At 33.5% G+C, this 20822-nt stretch overlaps 2 protein-coding genes across 2 annotated transcripts; one reads left to right on the top strand and one right to left on the bottom strand.

Annotated features, from left to right (window-relative positions):
- Positions 1 to 4544: 4544 nt before the first annotated feature.
- Positions 4545 to 7573, top strand: GRF3 (growth-regulating factor 3). The gene is made up of 4 exons (XM_022888407.2): positions 4545 to 4863; positions 5082 to 5270; positions 5659 to 6043; positions 6907 to 7573. Exons 1-4 carry the CDS (start codon positions 4650 to 4652, stop codon positions 7340 to 7342), a joined length of 1224 nt encoding a protein of 407 aa, XP_022744142.1. The 5' UTR covers positions 4545 to 4649; the 3' UTR covers positions 7343 to 7573.
- A 150-nt stretch (positions 7574 to 7723) lies between these two features.
- LOC111293690 (1,4-alpha-glucan-branching enzyme 2-2, chloroplastic/amyloplastic-like) lies at positions 7724 to 20712 on the bottom strand. Its single transcript, XM_022886561.2, has 22 exons — positions 20433 to 20712; positions 19350 to 19507; positions 18701 to 18957; positions 17710 to 17808; positions 17061 to 17103; positions 16857 to 16916; positions 15879 to 15959; positions 15245 to 15361; positions 14670 to 14753; positions 13641 to 13762; positions 13348 to 13467; positions 12483 to 12612; positions 12268 to 12378; positions 11867 to 11995; positions 10827 to 10930; positions 10567 to 10711; positions 10163 to 10310; positions 9950 to 10050; positions 9628 to 9705; positions 8727 to 8882; positions 8443 to 8517; positions 7724 to 8342 (listed from the first exon to the last, which is right to left on the bottom strand). Exons 1-22 carry the CDS (start codon positions 20548 to 20550, stop codon positions 8160 to 8162), a joined length of 2619 nt encoding a protein of 872 aa, XP_022742296.1. The 5' UTR covers positions 20551 to 20712; the 3' UTR covers positions 7724 to 8159.
- Between the last annotated feature and the right edge of the window lie 110 nt (positions 20713 to 20822).

Raw genomic sequence — 20822 nt, 5'->3', positions numbered from 1 at the left:
AATATTTGAATAAATATGAGTAATGGATAACATGCAGCTAACTTGAGGTTTATGATAATTTTGACCAAATCAAGTCTATAAGATGAGAATTCGTTAGTAAATTCAAGTTCAATTGCTTGTTCAATTGCCTTCACGGTATTTACCAACGTGATTGTCTGACTAATTGCGCGTGGAGAAGCAAATGAATATTGTTTGACCTGGATAATGATGTCTCCAGTCCACTCCAAAAATAAAGGAACCCCCGAGATGTCTGGATATCGTTGGCTTTCAGTTTCATAGCACATTATTTTTAGGTTGAAGAAAGTTTAACTTAACGTATGAATAGTTAAAATTAACATTATTTTTTTTTAAGAGAGAAGTAAAAAAAAAACAAATTGCAGGTTTTATAAATGAAAACTATAGCATTTTTTGCGAGAGGAGTTTTCAAATGAACACTGTCTTTCACGAGACGCCCGTCGTAATAAATTGCTTTAGCCGTTTATGCCGTTGTCGTTTCGTTGGTATTTGCACTACAGGTCACTCGGTCCCTTACATTTGTTGACATGCCAACCGTCTCAACGTCTCCAGCTGGTTTGATTGTAACCTTTTTCGCGAAACGTTAGTGTCTTCAATTCGTACGTTTTCTTTGTCTTTTCCTTTTGCTTATTTCATGATTTTCTCTTAGGGTTCAGCCCATATATAGACTTGCCGGAACCCATCCAAAAATGGGTTGTTTATTATGTAAGCCCAACTAAACAATCCCAGAGAATTGAAACAATTAAACTTTTTTAATGGAAGCCCGACCAGACTAGATATAATCATAATATGAAAAGTTTAGGGCCTGAAGTCAAATCTGAGGAGATAATATTGGAAAATTTAGGGCCTGAAGCCCAGCTAACTTAAGTTATCGATTCATTCAAACTGGATTGGGCCTACGGTCCTACTTCTAACATATAAAGAGATAGGGTTTGTTTTCTTCCTTTTTTTTTACTGAATGTGGGATTCGGGGCTATATGTTGGTCTCAACTGCTTTCATTGAATTGGGAATAACTAATAAAACGTTTTCAATATTTTTACAAAAAGAAAATAAAATTCAAAGAGACGAGTATTTTTTAAAAAGTTTATGGCATTGGATTCTTTATCTGATCTTTTCCACATATGACAGTATGGAAAGCTTACTCTGAGGGAAGGGTTGGTTTCAATTTCCAAACATGTGCTCATGCCAGTTCATTCAGAGAAGAAAAGAATAAACTTATTCCCATCCTTTTGCTTCACAGAATATTTTTTTTTTTGGTGAAAAGTGGTAATTTTTTAATTTGAAACATTTGTATATAAGATCACATTGATAGAATTTACTTTTTTTTTTTATCGAATATTTATTCAGTAATTGATGTATTTAATAATTTTAATTTTTTCACCCAAATAAAAAAAAAACATTTTTCTACTTTTTGATTATTTTCTTTGAAACCCTAAAAACTTATCAAATTCCTTTCTCAAATTTAAATTAATATAATCATTATAATTTTTTTTCCTATTCTATTAATTGATTTGATCTCCATGCACATGCACTGATTCTTGTATATTGTTCAATTAATTTTTATATGTTACCAAATTTAAAGGTTTCTTATTATCTAAGCTTTTTTTTTTTTTTCTTAATAAGATTATAGTTGTATATTCTCAATAGTTAACATGCAGCCCCAAAGGCCAAAAAGACTTTATTTTTGTCATTTCAAATTAAAATTTGAGGGTGCATGTGAATGTAAATGTATACTAAATATGGTATGGAAAAGGTAACACAACCGTTCATTGTACAGTTACCATGCCTGAATCTTACAAATTGCAGAGTCCCATAAAAGAATTTAAGGCATTATAAAGAAAAAGAAAATGACACTCAAACCAAGTACTGAAATTTTTAGAGTATATCTATATTGGTAATTTGTGGTTGGGAAACCCAAAGCTGAAAAGGAAGTTAAGATCTACTCTGCAATTTCTTCCGAATAAAAAACTTGGCCTTCGAGCAATGAATTAAGCTGGCTTCTGCCGCTATCAAAGTACTGACATTTCAAACCATACACATTAAATATATTATAAATATAATCAAACAAAAAAATTGTTAAAGATAAATAAATCACTAAACCGATAAATATCATTGATTTTTTTTATATGTAATATAACCAAAAGCATTTCATATTTCGTTTCCATTTATTTTTTTTTTCCTGTGATTTTAAGAACCTACATTTACATTAAATTTTTATCGTAAAATAATAATAATAATAATAATAATAATAATAGCTCAATTGATAATCTCCAGTAAAATTTTATCATTTTATATTTGAATTCAATGGATGGCTTTTGTTGAGCCCTGAACTTGAGATTTGAGAGATTTAAAAATAAATAATAGTTTAAAAAAATAGCTTAAAAATCAATATTTAAAAAATAAAAAGGAAATTGAGAAAGAGGAAGTCACGTGAAGGCACGTGAGGAAAGGAGTGGCGTGCCATACTGTATCCTACAGAAAATGTTGAAAAAAGGAAGGGACCCACGTGAGCAGATGTGTGTCGTCTGACATCTGTACTGACATTTTGTGTCAGTGACGTATTACTTTGCTTCAGACATGTGACCAACTTTTTTCTTTTAATTATTATTATTATTATTAATTCTCTTTTATTAATTTCTTTATTTATAAATTAATTTATTAATATTAAGTAATTTCCGCTGTTTTTATTTATTTTTATTTTTAAATGGTTCAAGTAAAGACGACGTGGATTTGGGTTGCAGGGGTTCCTTCCGATGTCCGTACACAGTGCAGTTGATTAAAGATGTTTTTCTGCCTATGCTTTGCTCTATCATTTACCTATTTGGACCATATTTACTTCTCAATTTTAAAATAATAATAAAAATTATTATAATTATAATTAAAAAATGTAATAAAAAAATTATATTAAATAAAATTTATTAAAATTAATATTTAAATTCAATAATATTACAATAAATTCAATTATATCACATAAAAAATATAATAAAATTCAAACTTAAATAAAAAATTTCTTTTTTTCAAAGCGTGTTTGTTTAATTATAAAAAAACAACAACAACATATATTAAAATCCATAAGAGCCATACGATATTCATCGAGTACCAAAACAAAATTTTATATAAAACAAGATACATTTTTACCAACCTGATTAAATTACCATAATCATCAATTAAAACCCAACCAGTTTTTTTTTTTTTTTTTCATGAATTAAAAACCAAACAATTTCACTCACACCAACAATTCAATGTCAAGTGTATCAATCTATTATTGAAATCCTAAAAACTTCTTTATATTAGTATTATAGATTCAAGCATTTGTTTTAATGATTAGTATTACATGTTTTTCATGTTTAAATGACGTAGGGTTGAAATCCTCATTATTTAAAATAAAAAAGAAATTTTAAAAATAAAAATATTTATTTATGGATTTCCAATAAAGAATTAGAAATAAACTAAAAATGTAAAATAAATAAGGTTCATAAGGGAATTGTACATATATACAATAAGGACAAATTTAAGTCCATTTGTCCCGAAATGATTTTTGTCGTTTTGTATGGTGGGATGGAGCTTTGAGCAATAAGGAAAAATAACTTAACTGCTTTAACTGTGTTACCAAAAAAATTTACGCCATGTATGGTTGGCATGAATAGCCATTTTCGTTACTGCTCTATTTAGCCATTTGCTTCTCTTGGTTGTATTCGGTGGAATAGCATCAAACGGCCTGAACAACAACCTTTCGCCACCGATAAAACTCTATCCGGCATCCAAGAGGCCTGAAATGGCCGCCGAAATAGCATACATATAAATCTGATTTATCTTTAAGAAAAATATTTAACAAACTCATTAGCAAACTATATACTACAGTAAATTTTCTTTTCTTGGGAAAAGACATGAAATTTCAATGTTCTGAGGGGGCTGTAAATTCAGGGTAATCTTCATGTTAAGTAAAGCTATCTGCAGAACAAGGGACATATGACCTACTCATGGTTTAATCCTGGAGACTGGAAAGACAAACCAGGAAAGTCTGAGCTCGGCTTTGTAGGCTAGCTTCATCAAAATCCTAATATAGTTAAATATATCATGTGTAAATTATTCCTAGTTTAAGTACGTAATTACACTGAAAATGGAAAAGTTAAGGTTAATTAAAGGGTGTTTAAGCTCTGTCTGATCTCACCATATGCTGCTGCAGCGTGCAGACTCAGCTGCTTATCCGTAAAAAAGGAGGTACTTCCAAGGGAAAGATGTGAGACAGAACGACTGAAGGTTAATAAGCTTCTCTTCTTTCTCAACAGGGTTTTGATTATATAGTATTTTTTTAATAATTTTTGAGTTTTCTTTTTCTCTCAACTGTCTTGTCTTACTGTCTTTTTCTCAATTGCCATAGGCTTCTCCATTGGTCATAGACAAACTTTGCAGGCTTTCGTGTCAGAATAGTTTCTCTTTTTCTCTCCCTCCGTCTCTCTGTCTCTCTGTCTCTCTTAAGTGTGCTATCTGCCAATGTTATAAAAGAAAACCTACAGAGAAGTTCCTGCAAAAGCTATTCCAAACTTTCTCTTCACATGCCCAACACATCAAACCAAGCTTCTATTAAAAACCCAACCAAGCTACAAATCGCTCTCCCTCTCTCTCTCTCTCCATGGACTTGCATCTGAAGCAATGGAGAAACCAGCATGAGTCAGAGCAACAACCTTCTGCAAAGATACCAAAACATCTCGATCCCCATCATCAACAACAGCAACAGCAACTCCCGCCTGGGTCTTCTTCTCTCCCTTTGTTTGTACCTGAACTCAACAGTAAAATCTGTAGCAGCAACCTGTCAGCACTTCCAGATTCAAATACCCGATTTACCGGTGAGATTTTTATTCCTTTTTCTTTGCACCTTTTTTTTTTTTATCTCTTCTTGACAGAACCGAACCTCAGAAAGTTCCAAGTCCCTGGTTTGGAAAGTTTCTGGCTTGGTTACTTTCTTGATTGCCTTCTAAATTTCCTTTCTAATTAACTTTAAAACCTTGTAGGGGTTCTCACTTCTCACCTTTTTTGCCATCCTTGGTCTCCTTTGTTTTGTTAGGTATGGCAAGTTACTTCAGCTTGGCTCAGTGGCAGGAACTGGAGTTACAAGCTTTGATCTACAGATACATGTTAGCTGGCGCTGCTGTTCCGCCTGAACTCCTCCAACCAATCAAGAAAAGCCTTCCTCATTCTCCTACATATTTCCTCCACTATCCTCTTCAACATTATTCACATTACCAGCCAGCCTGTAAGTCAATTTTCATCAGCTATCATCCTTCTTGGTTCTATTAAATGTTAAGATCATTTACATGTTCTTTAAATGCACAATTAATAGCTTCCAACACAGTGACTATGTTTGAACTCCTCTTAGGGTTTGTTCATCCCACGTTTTAAAAATTTACATTTTCGTCAAGATTTGATTTGGGCCAATTTTTTTTTTATCTGTTATTGCTTTATATTTATGAATTCTGTATTTTGTCTATGGCATAATAAAACTACTATTTGCTAAAAGAAATTGGTCCATAAAAATTTTATATGTCTACCTAAAAAAATTTAATGAATCCGTCCAAAAAATAAATACTATAGACTATAACAGTAGTGAACTTTTGATGAAGAGGATGAACACGTGTAATCAGTGTTGCAATCAGGGTACTGGGGAAGAGCAGCAACGGATCCAGAGCCAGGTCGGTGCCGGAGGACTGACGGAAAGAAGTGGAGGTGCTCGAGGGACGTGGTTGCTGGCCAGAAGTATTGCGAGCGCCACGTGCACCGTGGCCGCAACCGTTCAAGAAAGCCTGTGGAAATGCCCACATCTAGCACCACCACCAGCATCACGAACAATAATGCCACTGCTCCTTTTGGTGGTGCTTCCGGTACTGGTGTTGGTGCTATCGGATGTGGTTCTCTTAAAGCCAGTTCCCCAATTACCTCCCCGCCCTTAGCAGCGGTGGCTAACGGACCCAACAATTTTGGCCTTTCAGGGCCCTCCCCTCCCATTGATCTTCTTCACCTTAATCATAGGTAATCTTGCTGCCAATCTTCTCATTCCAAACGGCTTTTAAATCTTTAACAATGATTTTTGGGTGGTAATTTACTGGGCACACGATTAGGAAAGCACCCTGCCACGTTGATAAGAACAGATGAGCCATGATGAAAGGTTTTGGTCTCTTGGTAGTTGATATAGGTCGCTAGCAACTGAAAAAGTTGACTTGGATTCTAAGGTTCGATTTCTCGCCCACCAATCCAACCCAATGATGGAGGGAAAAGAAAAGGAAGGAGGGAGACAGGAGCATTTATATATATAGTTTACTGTTGCTGGTGGCAATGGTTAAGTATACTAAATTATTGGAAATTGGATAATGATTTTGCTCTTGCTCTTATTTCTAGCCCTGAATCGAACAGTGAGGCGATCTAAGACGTAATGGTTGAAAATAATAGGATGAGACGAGGGATGTACAATTTTATCCACGACTCGGTAGAAAATTTATTTTCTTAAATACTATTTGAGAAACGAAGATAGTGGATCAATCAAATGGAATCGAGTTTTCTTGATGCTATACTGAAAAAAACTCATAGTTTAAAGTAGCGTGGGATATTTCCACATTTACTATTCGGTACAAACTCGTGGAACTTTGGATTCGACAGAATCTTTTGTTGGGATGTGGTGCTTTTATGTAGTGATATCTCCCTGGTAGGACCCTAATCAAGATCTGACCAATGTATATCTTAAAATCTGGGCAGGAGCTTTAGATTATTCGATACAAGCTGACCCCAACCACTGCTTTTATAGCGTGCATTGTTTATGCTGCAGTACAATGTATTTTTATTTTGCTTGTTCTTTTTGCTAATCTTTTTGCTCTACAATGTTCTTACATATCTGGCAGCTCCTCAGAGTCAAAAAATGAACATAGAGGCCTTTTCGAAGCCCATACTGAAGTGGATAACAGATCTGATGGTCACATATTGAGGCACTTTTTTGATGATTGGCCGAGATCCCTACAAGAATCTGACAATTCTGGAACAAATGCAAGCCGGATGAATTCTGCAACATGCCTCTCCATTTCAATACCTGGAAATTCCTCATCAGATGTGTCGTTGAAGCTGTCTACGGGCAATGGAGACCAACTGGGTAGCCGGGACAACGAAAGGGATCAGCCACAATTGAATTGGGCCGCGGGGTGGGCCTCAAACCACGTAGCGTCGATGGGAGGACCCCTTGCCGAGGCTTTAAGATCATCAACATCTAATTCATCACCTACTAGTGTTCTGCATCAGTTGCCCAGGGGTTCTGCATCTGAGACAAGCTATGTTAGCACTTGAATTTAGTAGGTAATGCTGTGTTATTTGTCTTTTAACTTAACCCTTTTACGCACTCCAAACACATTTCCATGTGTAAATTGCTTTCACTTTCTGTTTTTGACTTTCATTGAACAAAATTGACTGCATGATGTGTTGTAATATTAGATTGCAGCAGTCGCTATCTGTTTGAAAGAGGTTTCGTTAAATAAGTTTGCGAGAAAGACAAGCACCCCGATACTGAATTTTTTGGTAAAACATGCTAAGAGGTGTCTTGAGTTTCAATTTACTCCCTAAATCAAGGGCGCAACAAAAAGAAAATTGTGAGTTTAAAAGTTTTTTTCTAGCAGGCCTTCAAGCAAATTCCGCCACAACCGATATATTGGATAAAATAAAAGATCCGTCTGCTGCAATACTGATGATATTTATTAAACTATTATTCAGGATGCTCAATGCCTTAAAGGCGTTCAGCTGTAACTTCACATTTTTGTAAATAGCATATTTAGCTGACATCAGCGGCTTATAGCTTGAAAGATAACAGCGCCAAACATTTACAGAGCCCAACAAACTTTATAAATATATAAATATATATATTTATAGAAATTTGACTTTATTTCTCATCAAAGAATTGCCATCTCCTGCTCCAGATTTTGCTTATATGCCCGGCATTGTAAGGTGGATTTTTTCTGTGATCATTTTTGGCAGTGAAGCTTTCGATCATGGAATTATATAGCATGTGTAATTTGTAAGCCAAAAATACCTTGTTGAGTGCGGCAGCTCCTCGAGAAGACATTTTCTTTAAGCCAATCCATTATCAGGAGGTTCTATGATAGAGAAAAGTTTAGTGGCCTAAAGGTTCTGATTCTTTCACCGGTTCTGCTGCTTCTTCAACAGTTGCACAAATTTCCGCAGGTAATGATTTGCCAACTGCATTTGGTTCATCTTCTACTAGCGCATAAACCACTGCTGTTCTACTTGGTGCATACACCAAGAAGGAACGAGGCCGGTCATCATACCATCCTTCCTGCAGAAGCCGACATTAGGCTTTAACTTGGAAAACTTTTTGAGTGAATGTTGAAGGGGCATACAGAATTCAGCAACAAATCTTCAGAGAATTAACTTACAGTGCTGAAGTACTCAGCGTTATGGCTAAGCCTATTGAAGCCTCCAAATAATGGATCATCTGAATCCAATACAATCTGGGAAAAAGGAACAAAATAAAAATGTTAATCTCATGACAAACAGCATGAACTTTTTTGAAACTATATTTGAAGAATCAATAACAAGAAAAAAAAAATGAATGATATGTTGATACGAATAACCAAGAGGGCAAGGTGGGATAACAAAAGGCACAAGGAATTTTTTGCATGCAATTTCTTTCATCTGTATGAACCAAAAGATGTTATACCTTGTACTTTCCTGGCTTTAAGCAGCCCACTCGATAGTTAAAATAGCTGTTATGCCAGTGAAAGTTGAACACGAAAACCAGGTTGCCTCTTTCAAAGACAATCATCCTATCTCCTTCATCCTTCCGTGATATATATTGGTGCTCAGAAGTCATGAACTGAATAAACAATCAACCGTGCATCATTTTTAGTGGAAAGTAAAGCTTCTTGGTTACCCAGACAACACTGTTTGATTTGGATAAATCTCATACCGTGAACAGGTGATAATTCATAATCGTAGAAGACCATAACATGGTCTACTAGTACAAAATAAAAGGTAAAACTTTGTATTATAGGGATTATGAAATTAAGGGAAAGAAATTGTTTAAAATTTGAGTAATCCTATGAATTATGAAAGCTTTTATTGTCTTTTATGTGGAAGAGAGAATCTACTAAAATCAGAGCCATGCCCACAGGCATATATGGTAAGCCTGAAGGCTTTATTAGATCCATGACCATGAAATGATTTTAAATGAAATCATTTAATAATAAATTTTGTCAAAAAGCTCCAAGCAATGACTTCAAGAAGATTACAATGTAACAAAAATAAATCCATCAATAAGTATCGATAAGTAAAGATTACAATACACATTTGGCTAATTAAATTGACAACGGAAAGTGATCACCAATGACTACCTCTATCTGCTCATTACTCTCTCAATATTCACTTCCTCTCTTCTATCCTGCTTAATGTTCATTCATTTTCTTTGTTTATCATTCCTTTATTTTAAAATTTCACATGTAATTGAGTTTGATTAATCACTAGTATAGAAAAATAAATAAAATATGCAATAAAATGTATGGTTAGGCAATCCCATTCATCAGAAAATATAAAACAAAACAATAAGCACCATCAATACTTACGTCATACTTTGCTTCAAGATGCTGCATTGCCTGATCAAATTCTTGCATCCCACGATACCTCAGATAGTCTGCATCCCCCTGTGTGCATATAACCAAATATAACAATGTATTGCGGCACGTGTGAACACACACACATACAATGCGGAGACATTTATGCATAGCAACTTTAGGGATCAATTATACTATTATATATTTGATTGTTGATTATAAAATACAAATGCAGACAATGCTGCTAGTCGCTGGAAGAAAGTAAAATCACATAACTATCAAACTTTTTAACAAGCTGTAACACAAGCAAAATATGAATTGAAGAGAAACTTACAAGATCAAATCTACGCCGACATTTATCATAACTGAAATTATTCCCAGGAATTACTCTGCCATTAGGAAGACGCTGGTCACCCCTTGGAAAATCTATCCACTCTGAAGAAAAGAATAGTGAAGAAATTATAACACAGCATTCAAGAACCGTCAAATTGTACAATTTGACGACAAAGAATGATGAGACATCACAGATGCAACCAGTTGATCTTACCAGGATGACCAAATTCATTTCCCATGAAATTCAAATATCCTTCTCCACCTAGTCCCATGGTAATAAGCCTAATCATTTTGTGTAATGCAATCCCACGATCTATAAGTGGAGTAGTTGGTCTATCTAGAGCCATAAAGTCATACATATCCTGCAAAAAGCAATTGAAGCTAATTATATTATAAATTATAAAGCCGAATCAGGCTGGTTAACTCTATTTAAATGAAAACCAGGGTAACTTCTTTTCATTTGTATTTAACTTTGCAAAATGCAATATAATTGCAAATTTCTAAAAGCTTGAGGCCAACCAAAAAAAAGATTGTCAAGTAAAATCATTTCCTATATCCAGTTAGCTTTCCAAGTGCGTAATACTCATCAGCATGAATGTAAGTAAGAACATATTTAACCTTATCCATCAACCAGAATGCTATTGTTTTGTCACCAACTAGAGCTTGGTCATGACTTTCAGCATAAGCAACACACTTTTCCAGCCACCTCCTGTTGGCAAGTGTGTGAACAATGTCGCCCATTTTCCAGTCTTCATCCCTTTTCCTATATGAGAAAACAATGCAAAAAGTACACATAGTTTAACATCAAATACATTTCACAAGATAGTAGATTCCAGGTCATCATATGGTAAAAAGTTTTAAATTGGATAGTTACTCACTTAAGAAGCTCAATCCATTTATCAGCAATGGCCATGTGCAGCCGGTAATCAAATCCGACACCACCATCTAGGACAGGAAGGCAAAATGTAGGCATTCCACTCACCTGTAGCATACAAAATTGCACAATTAGCACAATGAGGATAAACAATATTTACATTTTCCCAAGAGAATTACTCATCTTGATTACAGTCCTCTTAGTATTATCCTCTATTTGTTTTACTCATTATTAATTGATTATTTATGACAGATGACAATTTAAGACGGTGGAAATCTACCTTCAACTATTGTTTCTTTTCCTCTTCAATATTCACAGAACTTTAAGAATGTTATTTTTGCAAATAATAAATGAAAATCTGCAACTAAATCAGTCCAATAAAAACATTTTGGCAATTAAATGTTCCTTACTATGCTAATATTTCTAAAGGGTAATACATAAATTGCGTATTGTTGTGCTAGTAGCTCTTTAGGTGAATTATTTGCACAAAAGATGAAATATGAGTAAAGCAAGGATATTTTAAGATTTCTAGAGATTCTTGTTCGTTCCCTTCAATTGTTTTTGGAATTTTCATTTTTGGCACCTTTAATTGCTATGTTTCCATGACTCTTGGTCTACAATAAAAATTAGCTTAATTTGCAACAAGCATTTTTAACAATTCTTTAGTTCATTCTACAATATCAAAACACTTAATTACTAGCAGGGTAACCTACTTATTCATGGCATATGAATTCAATTGATGCATGAAGAGAATTGATGAAGCAGTAGAGATTTAGAAAAGCATTTATAATACACAAATGTTTGGTAGGCTTATGCACACACATATACATGTGTGCAAACTTTTTCAAAACCATTTCTACACTTAGCATCCTCATGGATCACATAAAAAAGTTTTGAAACCCCATTCCATTTACGCAACCCAGTGCAACAAATGTTGTGGTAGAAGAGACAGGACTTAAAGCGGACATCATAATTCTAGAACAAATAAATGATTATAAGTCGAAGGATGCTTAATGTGACTCAAAGAAGAGTTATAGGACATACATCTTCACCAATGGTGACAGCCTCAGGATATAGCCCATGAATCATATGATTAACCAGCATCAGATAAACAACAGCATCTACATCAGTTGCATATCCGAAGTACTCATTGTAGTTTCCAGTAAATGCTACCTACAGCAAGTGCAAGACAACAAAGGTTAAGCCGGGATAATACATTATAAAGATGTGATGACACTGACACCCTTTAGTCCTCAAGAGAATTCAGTTAAGAAACAAACATAGAGAAATGATGCTTAACCACTTGCAAGAATCAAATGTTACATCAGTTCTACTTCTCTATATAACATAAAGTCAAAACCTGATAATTAACCTCAGAACATGCAAGTAACTTATCATATAACACCAAGCAAAAAAGAAAATCTCCAAACTCACTCAGATATTACCTGCAACCCATGATGTGTGTACATCATTGATGTCACACCATCAAATCTGAACCCATCAAACTTGTATTCTTCCAGCCACCATCTTGCATTTGAAAGAAGAAACCTTAGTACCTAAAGCAACAAGTAAAAATTAATATTTACACACAATAGGATGGAAGGAAGCCAAATCTTTCAACAAGCTATTGTTTAAGAGAAGTTTCAGCAGAAGTACGTACTTCCCAGCTTCCATAATTAAAAAGGCGAGAATCCCACATCCAGTGGTGACCCTTTGACCCCGAGTGGAAGTAATGATCCTCGGTTCCATCAAACATATTCAATCCATCTAACACATTTTTAGATGCATGGCTGTATTTGTCAAACATCAGTCAGATACAAATATGGATGAGAAAATTAATTAATAACTTAATTTAACTAAAGAATAAAAATTAACTGAGACTGATAGCAAAAGATTACTTACTCAAAGCAATAGAGTAAATACTTGAATAAAAATTTGCTTCTACAGCTTAGAAAAGAATTTAACATTAACGACATGCAAAAGATAAAACTTTCTTTTTAAAAAATACAGTAAGATACCATTTGGTAGTTGTTTTTGCTATTAGCTTTTTGCTTCCATAAGCAAAAAGTACATTTGGGTAGAAAAGATAATAATACTTTAAAAGAATAAAAAATAAAAAATATAATCTCTTGTAGAACAAAATACTATGATTTCTCTTTTAATAGAACAATTATACTACAAATTCTATTGCATTTAGTCATATATATTTTCAAACAATTATGACTTTGCTTTCTCCCTTGTGGGTTTGTTCTTTAGAAACCTTTTAGGAAGCCAAAAGCAGGTAGAAAAAACATACTAAGAGTGAGGACCAATAACAGCCTAAATTCTCATGGCCATAGTTGCATCAAGTCTACAGGAAGAATGACCATACAGTTTAAGCACGAAAAGAAGAAGAAAAAGAGTTTATATTTTCATTTTTGGTACAAAAATGCTGGGAAAAACTGTTTGCACAAAAACTGTAACAACAAATAAAGCTGAAGGGCATGTTTCTAGAAATGATATTCTCCTGCAAGTCTAATTCTTACCTGTGCACAACATCCATAAGAACAAGTAGACCCAACTCGTGAGCCCTATCTATCAGTGACTTAAGATCATCAGGGGTTCCAAAACGGCTGCTTGGTGCAAAGAAGTTTGTCACATGATACCTGCAACATATTAAATGCAACTTGTTAAAAGTAGAAGAGGTTAGTTTCCATAACCAAAACTAAATTCCAAAGAAATATTTCTGTTTACATCCAAAACATAGCATTTTACTACAAGTTAACAAACATAAACAGCAACAAATAAAGATGAACTGATATTTTGGAGGAGATAATACCCAAAGCTAGAATAATACGAGTGCTCTTGAACAGCCATGATTTGAACAGCATTATATCCAAGTCTTTTAATGCGGGGAAGCACATCATCTCTAAAGTTGGCATATGTGTTAATTATTGGCTCCTGCATCTCAGAGTTGATAATATTAAGAAAACTAGGAAATGGATTTAACCATACCAAAATGTATCATGGAAGATAAAGACTGAAGGTGTTTGTGGGACAAATTTTCTTTGAATGATAGTATGATAAAAACTAGAGATAAATTTTGATTTAACTGCAAATTTAGGCTTCTTAATGGGTTTTAGAAATGGGTGAAGAATCATATTGAAATGCAATCAAACCAATTTCTATGTTATTGATTTGAAACTGCTATTTAAGATATTTCTATACACAAAACAGTTAACAGAGATCCAAGTCACTAGCTGTTTGGCATTTGCATTATCATTAACTAAAGTAATACTTATTATTTAGTATAATCCAAATGGAAGGACTTCTTTTAACTAAAGAACACGAAAAGTAGGCCATACACACCTACGTGGCTTTTTGCTAACTTAATTTGATGGATTTTCTCTTTAAGAGAGGTCACCTTGCCGTCGGGATGCAGGATAGAACAAACAATTCAGTTTCAAAATTTACAGGCCTTTCCAGATAGTTATATTGTTTGATGCTCTTTAAGATGTTCAATGCTAATCAAAATGTTTCTCTCTATCTTCCTTTTTTTTGGAGAGGGGGGGTAAAATTGATAGTTTAAATACAATACTAAGATAATTTTTCCTGTAAAATGTATTGTCTTAGAAGAACTCCTGCTCTACTTTTCGATCTCAAAACCTTGCAGGAACACTTCATAGGAAGGGTTGAAAGAAACAGCATAAAAAATACGATCCCACACATGATAGCATTTAATGAAGCTTTTTATCAAACGTAAGGTTTCCTCTTTTAAGATTAAATAAATCAAGGAAATGCAATTCAGCACACAAACAGAAGAGTTGAATAACAATTTGCTACGTGCAAGGGAAAGGAAGATGCATACCATGCTACTCATTCCAACATGTGATTCATAGATTCTAAGTGATTTTGGTTTTTTTGGCTGGGGGTGTTTGAATACATACTTTTCCTGTTACAGTATAAAAATCATATGTAACGTTAGAGGGTACAAAAATTTGAGATAAGACATATTACAAACTAAATTAAGTTGATCATGCTGTCCAGTGATTAAACTTGAACAAGCGAGAACACAATTTAGAAACTGCCTTCATATATGAAAAAGAACCAATCAAAATTGTTTTCTTAAAAACCTTTAAGGGCATTCATCTTAAAATCAACATTATAAAGGAAGAGATTCATCAAAACAACCTACTCTAAGATGAATTAGAAATTCATTATTTGTTTATATAATCAATTAATCATATTTGTGTGCAGGCATGCATGCATGCTTTTGTCTATGTATCTTCACACACATGCAGTCATTTTAAAATTATCATAAACATTAGTTGGTATTTCTGATTTTCCCCAAGCTCCAAATATTTTAGCTGCTTATAGTTTGAAAAGAATAAGTTATCTAATCTTTCCAACAAAACCAAAAGATCAAACAGCCACTAACTATACCTCTTCTGGCGGATCATAGTACATTCCGTTGTATGGGATTTCACCTGGCGCTTGAACAGAGAACTTGATCCAAGCAGGAATGGAGTCTTTAATCCCAGATGGAGTTTCCATACGAATCTACAATTATATGGTCAAAAAGTTAAAATGTACACATGGAAAAGGAGGTTTGGATGAAAGATAATTGATGTGATCATAACAGTCCACCGGAAAAAAATTATTTTTTCATCTTTATCTTTTCTTTCTTTCTCCCTTCTTTTTAGGGCGGGAGTCAGTTGGATTTGAACTCAGCTACCTTGAATAAATTTGTTTGACTTGGAGACTGCCCTATTAAATACTTTAATGCCTTTATGTCATGAATTCTAGTAATTAATTATTGTGAATGTTGTAGTACAAACCAATGATTTATTCAAACCATATACACATGCAATAGGGTCAGTGTAAAAAAAGAGCATCATACTTAAAGGTTCCTGGTCCACAGGTCATGATCAAAAGACTAAAGAGAGTTGCAACTTTTTATAGTTTCGTTTTACTTTGACTTAAAGACTGGAAAAAGAAAACAATAAACAAGTAGCATTTGAATGTAAGCACAATAACTTTCAAGAGTCAAATTTATATTCATCTATAGGTAATTTACCTTCACTCGAGAACCATGGGGAATTGGTGGTGAACCATCAGTATTATTAGGCAAAAAGATCTCCCAGACACCAAACTCATTCTGTTAAAAAACAATTAATATTTGTAGAATTAAACACTAGATGTTATTTAAATATAGAAATAGACAATAGATCACTGCCAATGAAAATCAACATAGCTTTCTAAGCACTTAGCACACAGTCACCTTCCCTTTTATACTTGAGACTACATGGCATTAAATATATGAATTTGCTGATACAATTAACTGTTATATAAGCAAGGTGACTTTTGCAGTTAATTATAAAAAGTTTGACAAGGTTTATCTTCTTAACTTTTCTATTTGGATCTTTTAAGAATACCAACTGCACCAGACTATACACCTAATCTTTGGTCTATTAAGAAGCATAGTCATGCTCACATATATATAAAAAGATCCATGTTTACATTCAGATTTGACATTAAGCTGAGTGTTTTGACAAACCAAGCTTAAATAACTTTTAACTTCTTTCAGCATGTGCATTTAGAGAAGATATAAGCATTGACTTACGAACAGCAGGTATCGCAAATACTACAGTTTCTTAAGGCATAAATCTTAAAGCACAGAGGTCAGAGTCAAAGAGAAAAGCAGTGGAGACAGTAGCTCACTAACAGCAACACAAATGATGTGTAGTTCATCAATAGATATAAAATTGCAAGAAGGCTGCCTCAGAAACAAAGTGCTGAGTTATTGATATTTTGACAGCACCAACTCCATCCTGTGACTGAATAACGTATGTCATGTATAGGAGGAGAAGATTCAGAAAGCAATCAAAGAAAATCACTTTTAGGTGCACCTACTAAAGTATTGCTCAATTATTATGAACTTCACTACACTTAATGTCAAGTAACCCATCAATGGCAGGTCAGTTCTTACAGACACGGAAAATATCAATTCAATGCACACGTGGCATTTATTCTTGCAGAAGAAAGCATAACATACCCGGCTCATAATATCTGCATTAGGGTTCCAATTGTTAAAATCTCCAATCAGTGCTGCTGACTGAAACAGAAAATGCAGTAAAATAATTACAAAAATTGAAGAGAAAACAGAACACCTAGAAGTTAATAAGATTTTTTTAATTGCATAGAAGTTAGTAAGATTAATGGTTAAAATCTCAAAATGTTAAAATGATGCATAACAAACCTTAGCTCTTGGTGCCCACTCCCTATAAGTTATTCCTGTCTCACTGAAAGCCAGATGAGATTATAATCAAAAAGAGAAAAATCAGCTTATCATAAAACAACTTCTAAGACCCAAAAAAAAAACATGAATGGAGAATAACATTTTACTAAAAATTAAAGTTAACAAGATAGCTATTAAGCAATGTAATACAAAGAAATGATAAAGGAAACAAGGAAAAGACACTCACAAATAAATATACAAAATAAAATAAACATATAAAAGTGAAATAATAGAGAAAGGACTAATTCTAAGGGCTTTAATAAAATTCTCAATTTTTTCTTGCACCAAAGAATCAAATACTTGCTCCACATGTTGTTGAGCATCAAGGAACTGATTTATTTCTTAGATTAATCTACCTAAATTTTAAACATATAAAAGTAAAAGATCTGAAAAATCATGTACATTGTTCCCACACAAATCAATCACAAGAATATTCCAACACTAATTTCATTTAATTGAAAATTGCTCATTTGAACCGGAAAGAGTAACAAATCAAAACAAATTACATTTAGCATAAAAAGCAACGACATGCAACCATGGGACCTATGCAACATTACAGCTATGAAAAATAAGCCCATGCTAACAATTAGATATTGGGAAGAATGGTAACCAGCGTGTGAAGCCAAGCTTCTCATAGCCACGAGAAAATGCCTCCAAACCACCTTCATACTTGTCAATTTCCTCTAATATTCTCTTGTATTGTGCATACCTGTAATGGGATAAAATATACAAGGTAATAAAATTTTACAAGGTATTCTGGATATAAAATAGTAAAGTGAAAATAAAATACAGATAAAAATAAAAAATTTGACAGGGACAAAATAATAACACTACCTTAATAAAAGGGGAAAAACAAATAATACAAGATATATAGCACCAGAGAGCCATGCAATGAAAACGAAAACATATTGACCGTCAAAATTAAAGCTGGCAAGTCAACAATAAGTTAATCAGATGCATAAAATTTTGCACTTCTAGGATCTTTTTCCAACACAAACTGTAACTCATTTCCCTGCCGTTTGAATACATATATAATCATAAGACCATAAGCAACTTATTGCTTTTAGCAATTTAAGCCAACTATAATACACTTTAAAAATCAATCATATGATTCAGTTACAGATTCTAGGAAATGAAAAAGAAAGCGGAGCTACTGAAATAAGAAAAAAAAGTAGAGCTGTTTGGTTACTCATCCGACCAAATAAAATCTAGTTAAACAACTAAATAATAGAAATAAAAAAACAACACAGGGCCCTAGAGTAATGAAAACAAACATAAAACATAACAAACTGTAAGTGGTCTTTCAAGTATTGCTTCTCAAAACCATAGAATAAATGTTTACTGCTAATACGGAGACATGCAAATACAGATTTATTCACTGAGTTCCTATCCAGATACCAGCATGGATATCCAAAGACCATGAGCAAGTTTGGCACTGTGCAGATAGAAAAACACAATGCACAAGCAACTATAAACAAAATAGCAAAAAAGATTCCAACAAATTAGAGAACTAAATCTACAACCATCTTGTAAAGGCCAGAGGAGACCCAATATATCATTACAGGTCACAAATACAAGTAAACAATGGAGGATTATCTTACCGGTAATCAATATGTTTACGGAAACCCAACAATGTCGGATCTATTTCATATATTTTTCGTCCTGTACCAGGAGGGGGAATGGATCTTGGTTTTGCTTCATTTTTCTCAGTTCTTATATTCCTACGGAAAGGGACAAATGGCTCCTCAGAATGAGCTTCTTCATCATTATTTGCAAGTGCAGATGGAACGGATTCTTGTTCTTCAATCTCAACCTTTTCATCATTTTTCATTTCTTCACTATCTATATCATGAATTACCTATAGCAAAATCATAAAGAGATAAGATAGATGAAGTTTAATCTTGTATTTTGAATTAGTGACCTGAAATGAGCATCAAAATTAGCTGCTAATGGGCAGTAGTTCACAGATAAAAACCAAGAACATACCATTCCCTAACCTTATTCCACAGCCTTTTATGTAGTTTATTATAATATTTCTTCCAAAAGAGTCAGTTCAGAATTAGAACCACAAGTCTTCAATAACAAGTTATAACTGTTTTAGAAAACCAACAAGCTTGAATGACATCAACTCCATCTTGAAACTTCATTTTTCAATTTACTCCTACATATAAACTCATGAAAACTCAATTGCACTCAATCTAAAACTAAAAGTGTAATATTCCCATGCATTATTCTCAGAAAATTGCAAACCTGTGGATCATCTGAAATAGTTCTAGGACTTTCCAATTGATCTGTCAAGGATGAAGAACCATAATCTTGACTTCCGGGAACAAGCACTTTCTTGGATGCAGCAACAGTTACAGATGAGGAGTCTGAATCATGAGAAGGCTTTTGCGCAAAGATCTTCCCTACAAGCAAGCATCAAATCAGTCCCCTACATATTACGAACCAAATGATTATAAAAGCAGTCACCATCAATAGAGAATTCTTTTGACCATACTAAAATTATGCTAACAAATATAGATCCATCTTCATTAGAGAAGAAGAGAAATCAGAAACAAGGATCATATTGGCATGCTCAGAAAATAAAATGGAATGATCCAACCATGACTTTCAAACAATGCTGATAATAAAACGAATTCTATAACAATATTGTCAAAAATAATGATTTTATTTTCTTCTTAAAGCTCCCTAACTACAAAACTAAAGTACTTCTTTCCACTACTACTTTTTCTGCTATTTCACTATAATCATCCTTTTACCAATTCCATTTTCACATTTAAATTAACCTTACTTCAATTTGCAATTATTACTTCTTCATGGCAATTTTCTTTTACATTCACAAATTCAGCGGTAACACTTTGAATCATGCCGATCAGTTCTTCAACAATCAAGATTTTTTATTCATTATTAATGCTTACGACATATTAACGATAGCGAATGCGCAATTCAAAGAAGATTTAATTATTAATACTTTAATTATAAATTTCATTACAAAAACGACATCGTATTTGAATACATTTCATTTATACTTTTGGATCATAGTACAACTCGAACTCTTTTTCGCCATCGCTTTCTAACTTTATCAATAAAAAAGAAAAAATAATAATAAATCAAGCATCGTTGTTTGAGTAATAAATTTTGCTAAAACTGTTTCATCAACAACTCTTTTCTTACAAAAAAAATTGGAAAATAAGATTAGATAAGTCATTACAGAAAAGAAGTAACCACAGTTGGAGATAAATAATAAAATATGCAATAAATAAATAAAAGAGTCTCAGTTCCAAAAACAAACAAAAAAAGCATAAAAAGTAGAAAGAAAAGAGAGAATACAAGAAAACTGATCCTTCTTCAACAAAACAGAGAAACTGCTAGTCTTACGAACGCCATGACTGAACCTGTCCACTGAAAGCACACAAGGCAACCGTAAACCAGATACACTGTAAACCATTTTTTTTTTCAGGATTTTTTTCTAGTTTTGTTTAAGAAGCAAGAAAAGGCGAGAAGATGATATCAGACAGATCAAGAAAGAGGGAGAGAGAAGAGGAGAAGGTTTCGCCAAAGCGAGCTCCGAAGGCCACCGAGAAAAGCATAAGTGAAAGAGAAAAATATCAAATTAAAATTTTTTTGTTATTTTCAAGAAATGAAATGAATTGCAAGTGCTACGTGTGCTGTGAAGAATTGCATAGCGATGGGTGTAGGGTATAGATTTGGAATGTGGGA

The sequence above is a fragment of the Durio zibethinus genome, chromosome 14 (genome assembly GCF_047325235.1).
Source record: "Durio zibethinus cultivar Kanyao isolate XHJ-2024 chromosome 14, ASM4732523v1, whole genome shotgun sequence".
NCBI classification, from domain to species: Eukaryota; Viridiplantae; Streptophyta; class Magnoliopsida; order Malvales; family Malvaceae; genus Durio; species Durio zibethinus.
This window is presented reverse-complemented; position numbering and strand designations above follow the sequence as displayed.

Excerpts from the sequence above, each read along its gene's own strand:
- GRF3 (XM_022888407.2), top strand. The coding sequence starts at position 4,650 with ATGGACTTGCATCTGAAGCAATGGAGAAACCAGCATGAGTCAGAGCAA. Across the intron at positions 5,271-5,658 it reads TTCACATTACCAGCCAGCCT|TGTTGCAATCAGGGTACTGG; the intron begins GTAAGTCAATTT and ends ACGTGTAATCAG. Across the intron at positions 6,044-6,906 it reads CTTCTTCACCTTAATCATAG|CTCCTCAGAGTCAAAAAATG; the intron begins GTAATCTTGCTG and ends CATATCTGGCAG.
- LOC111293690 (XM_022886561.2), bottom strand. The coding sequence starts at position 20,550 with ATGGTTTACAGTGTATCTGGTTTACGGTTGCCTTGTGTGCTTTCAGTG. Across the intron at positions 17,809-18,700 it reads CGTAAACATATTGATTACCG|GTATGCACAATACAAGAGAA; the intron begins GTAAGATAATCC and ends ATCCCATTACAG. Across the intron at positions 10,311-10,566 it reads CATTCTGGTTGATGGATAAG|GATATGTATGACTTTATGGC; the intron begins GTTAAATATGTT and ends TGCTTTTTGCAG.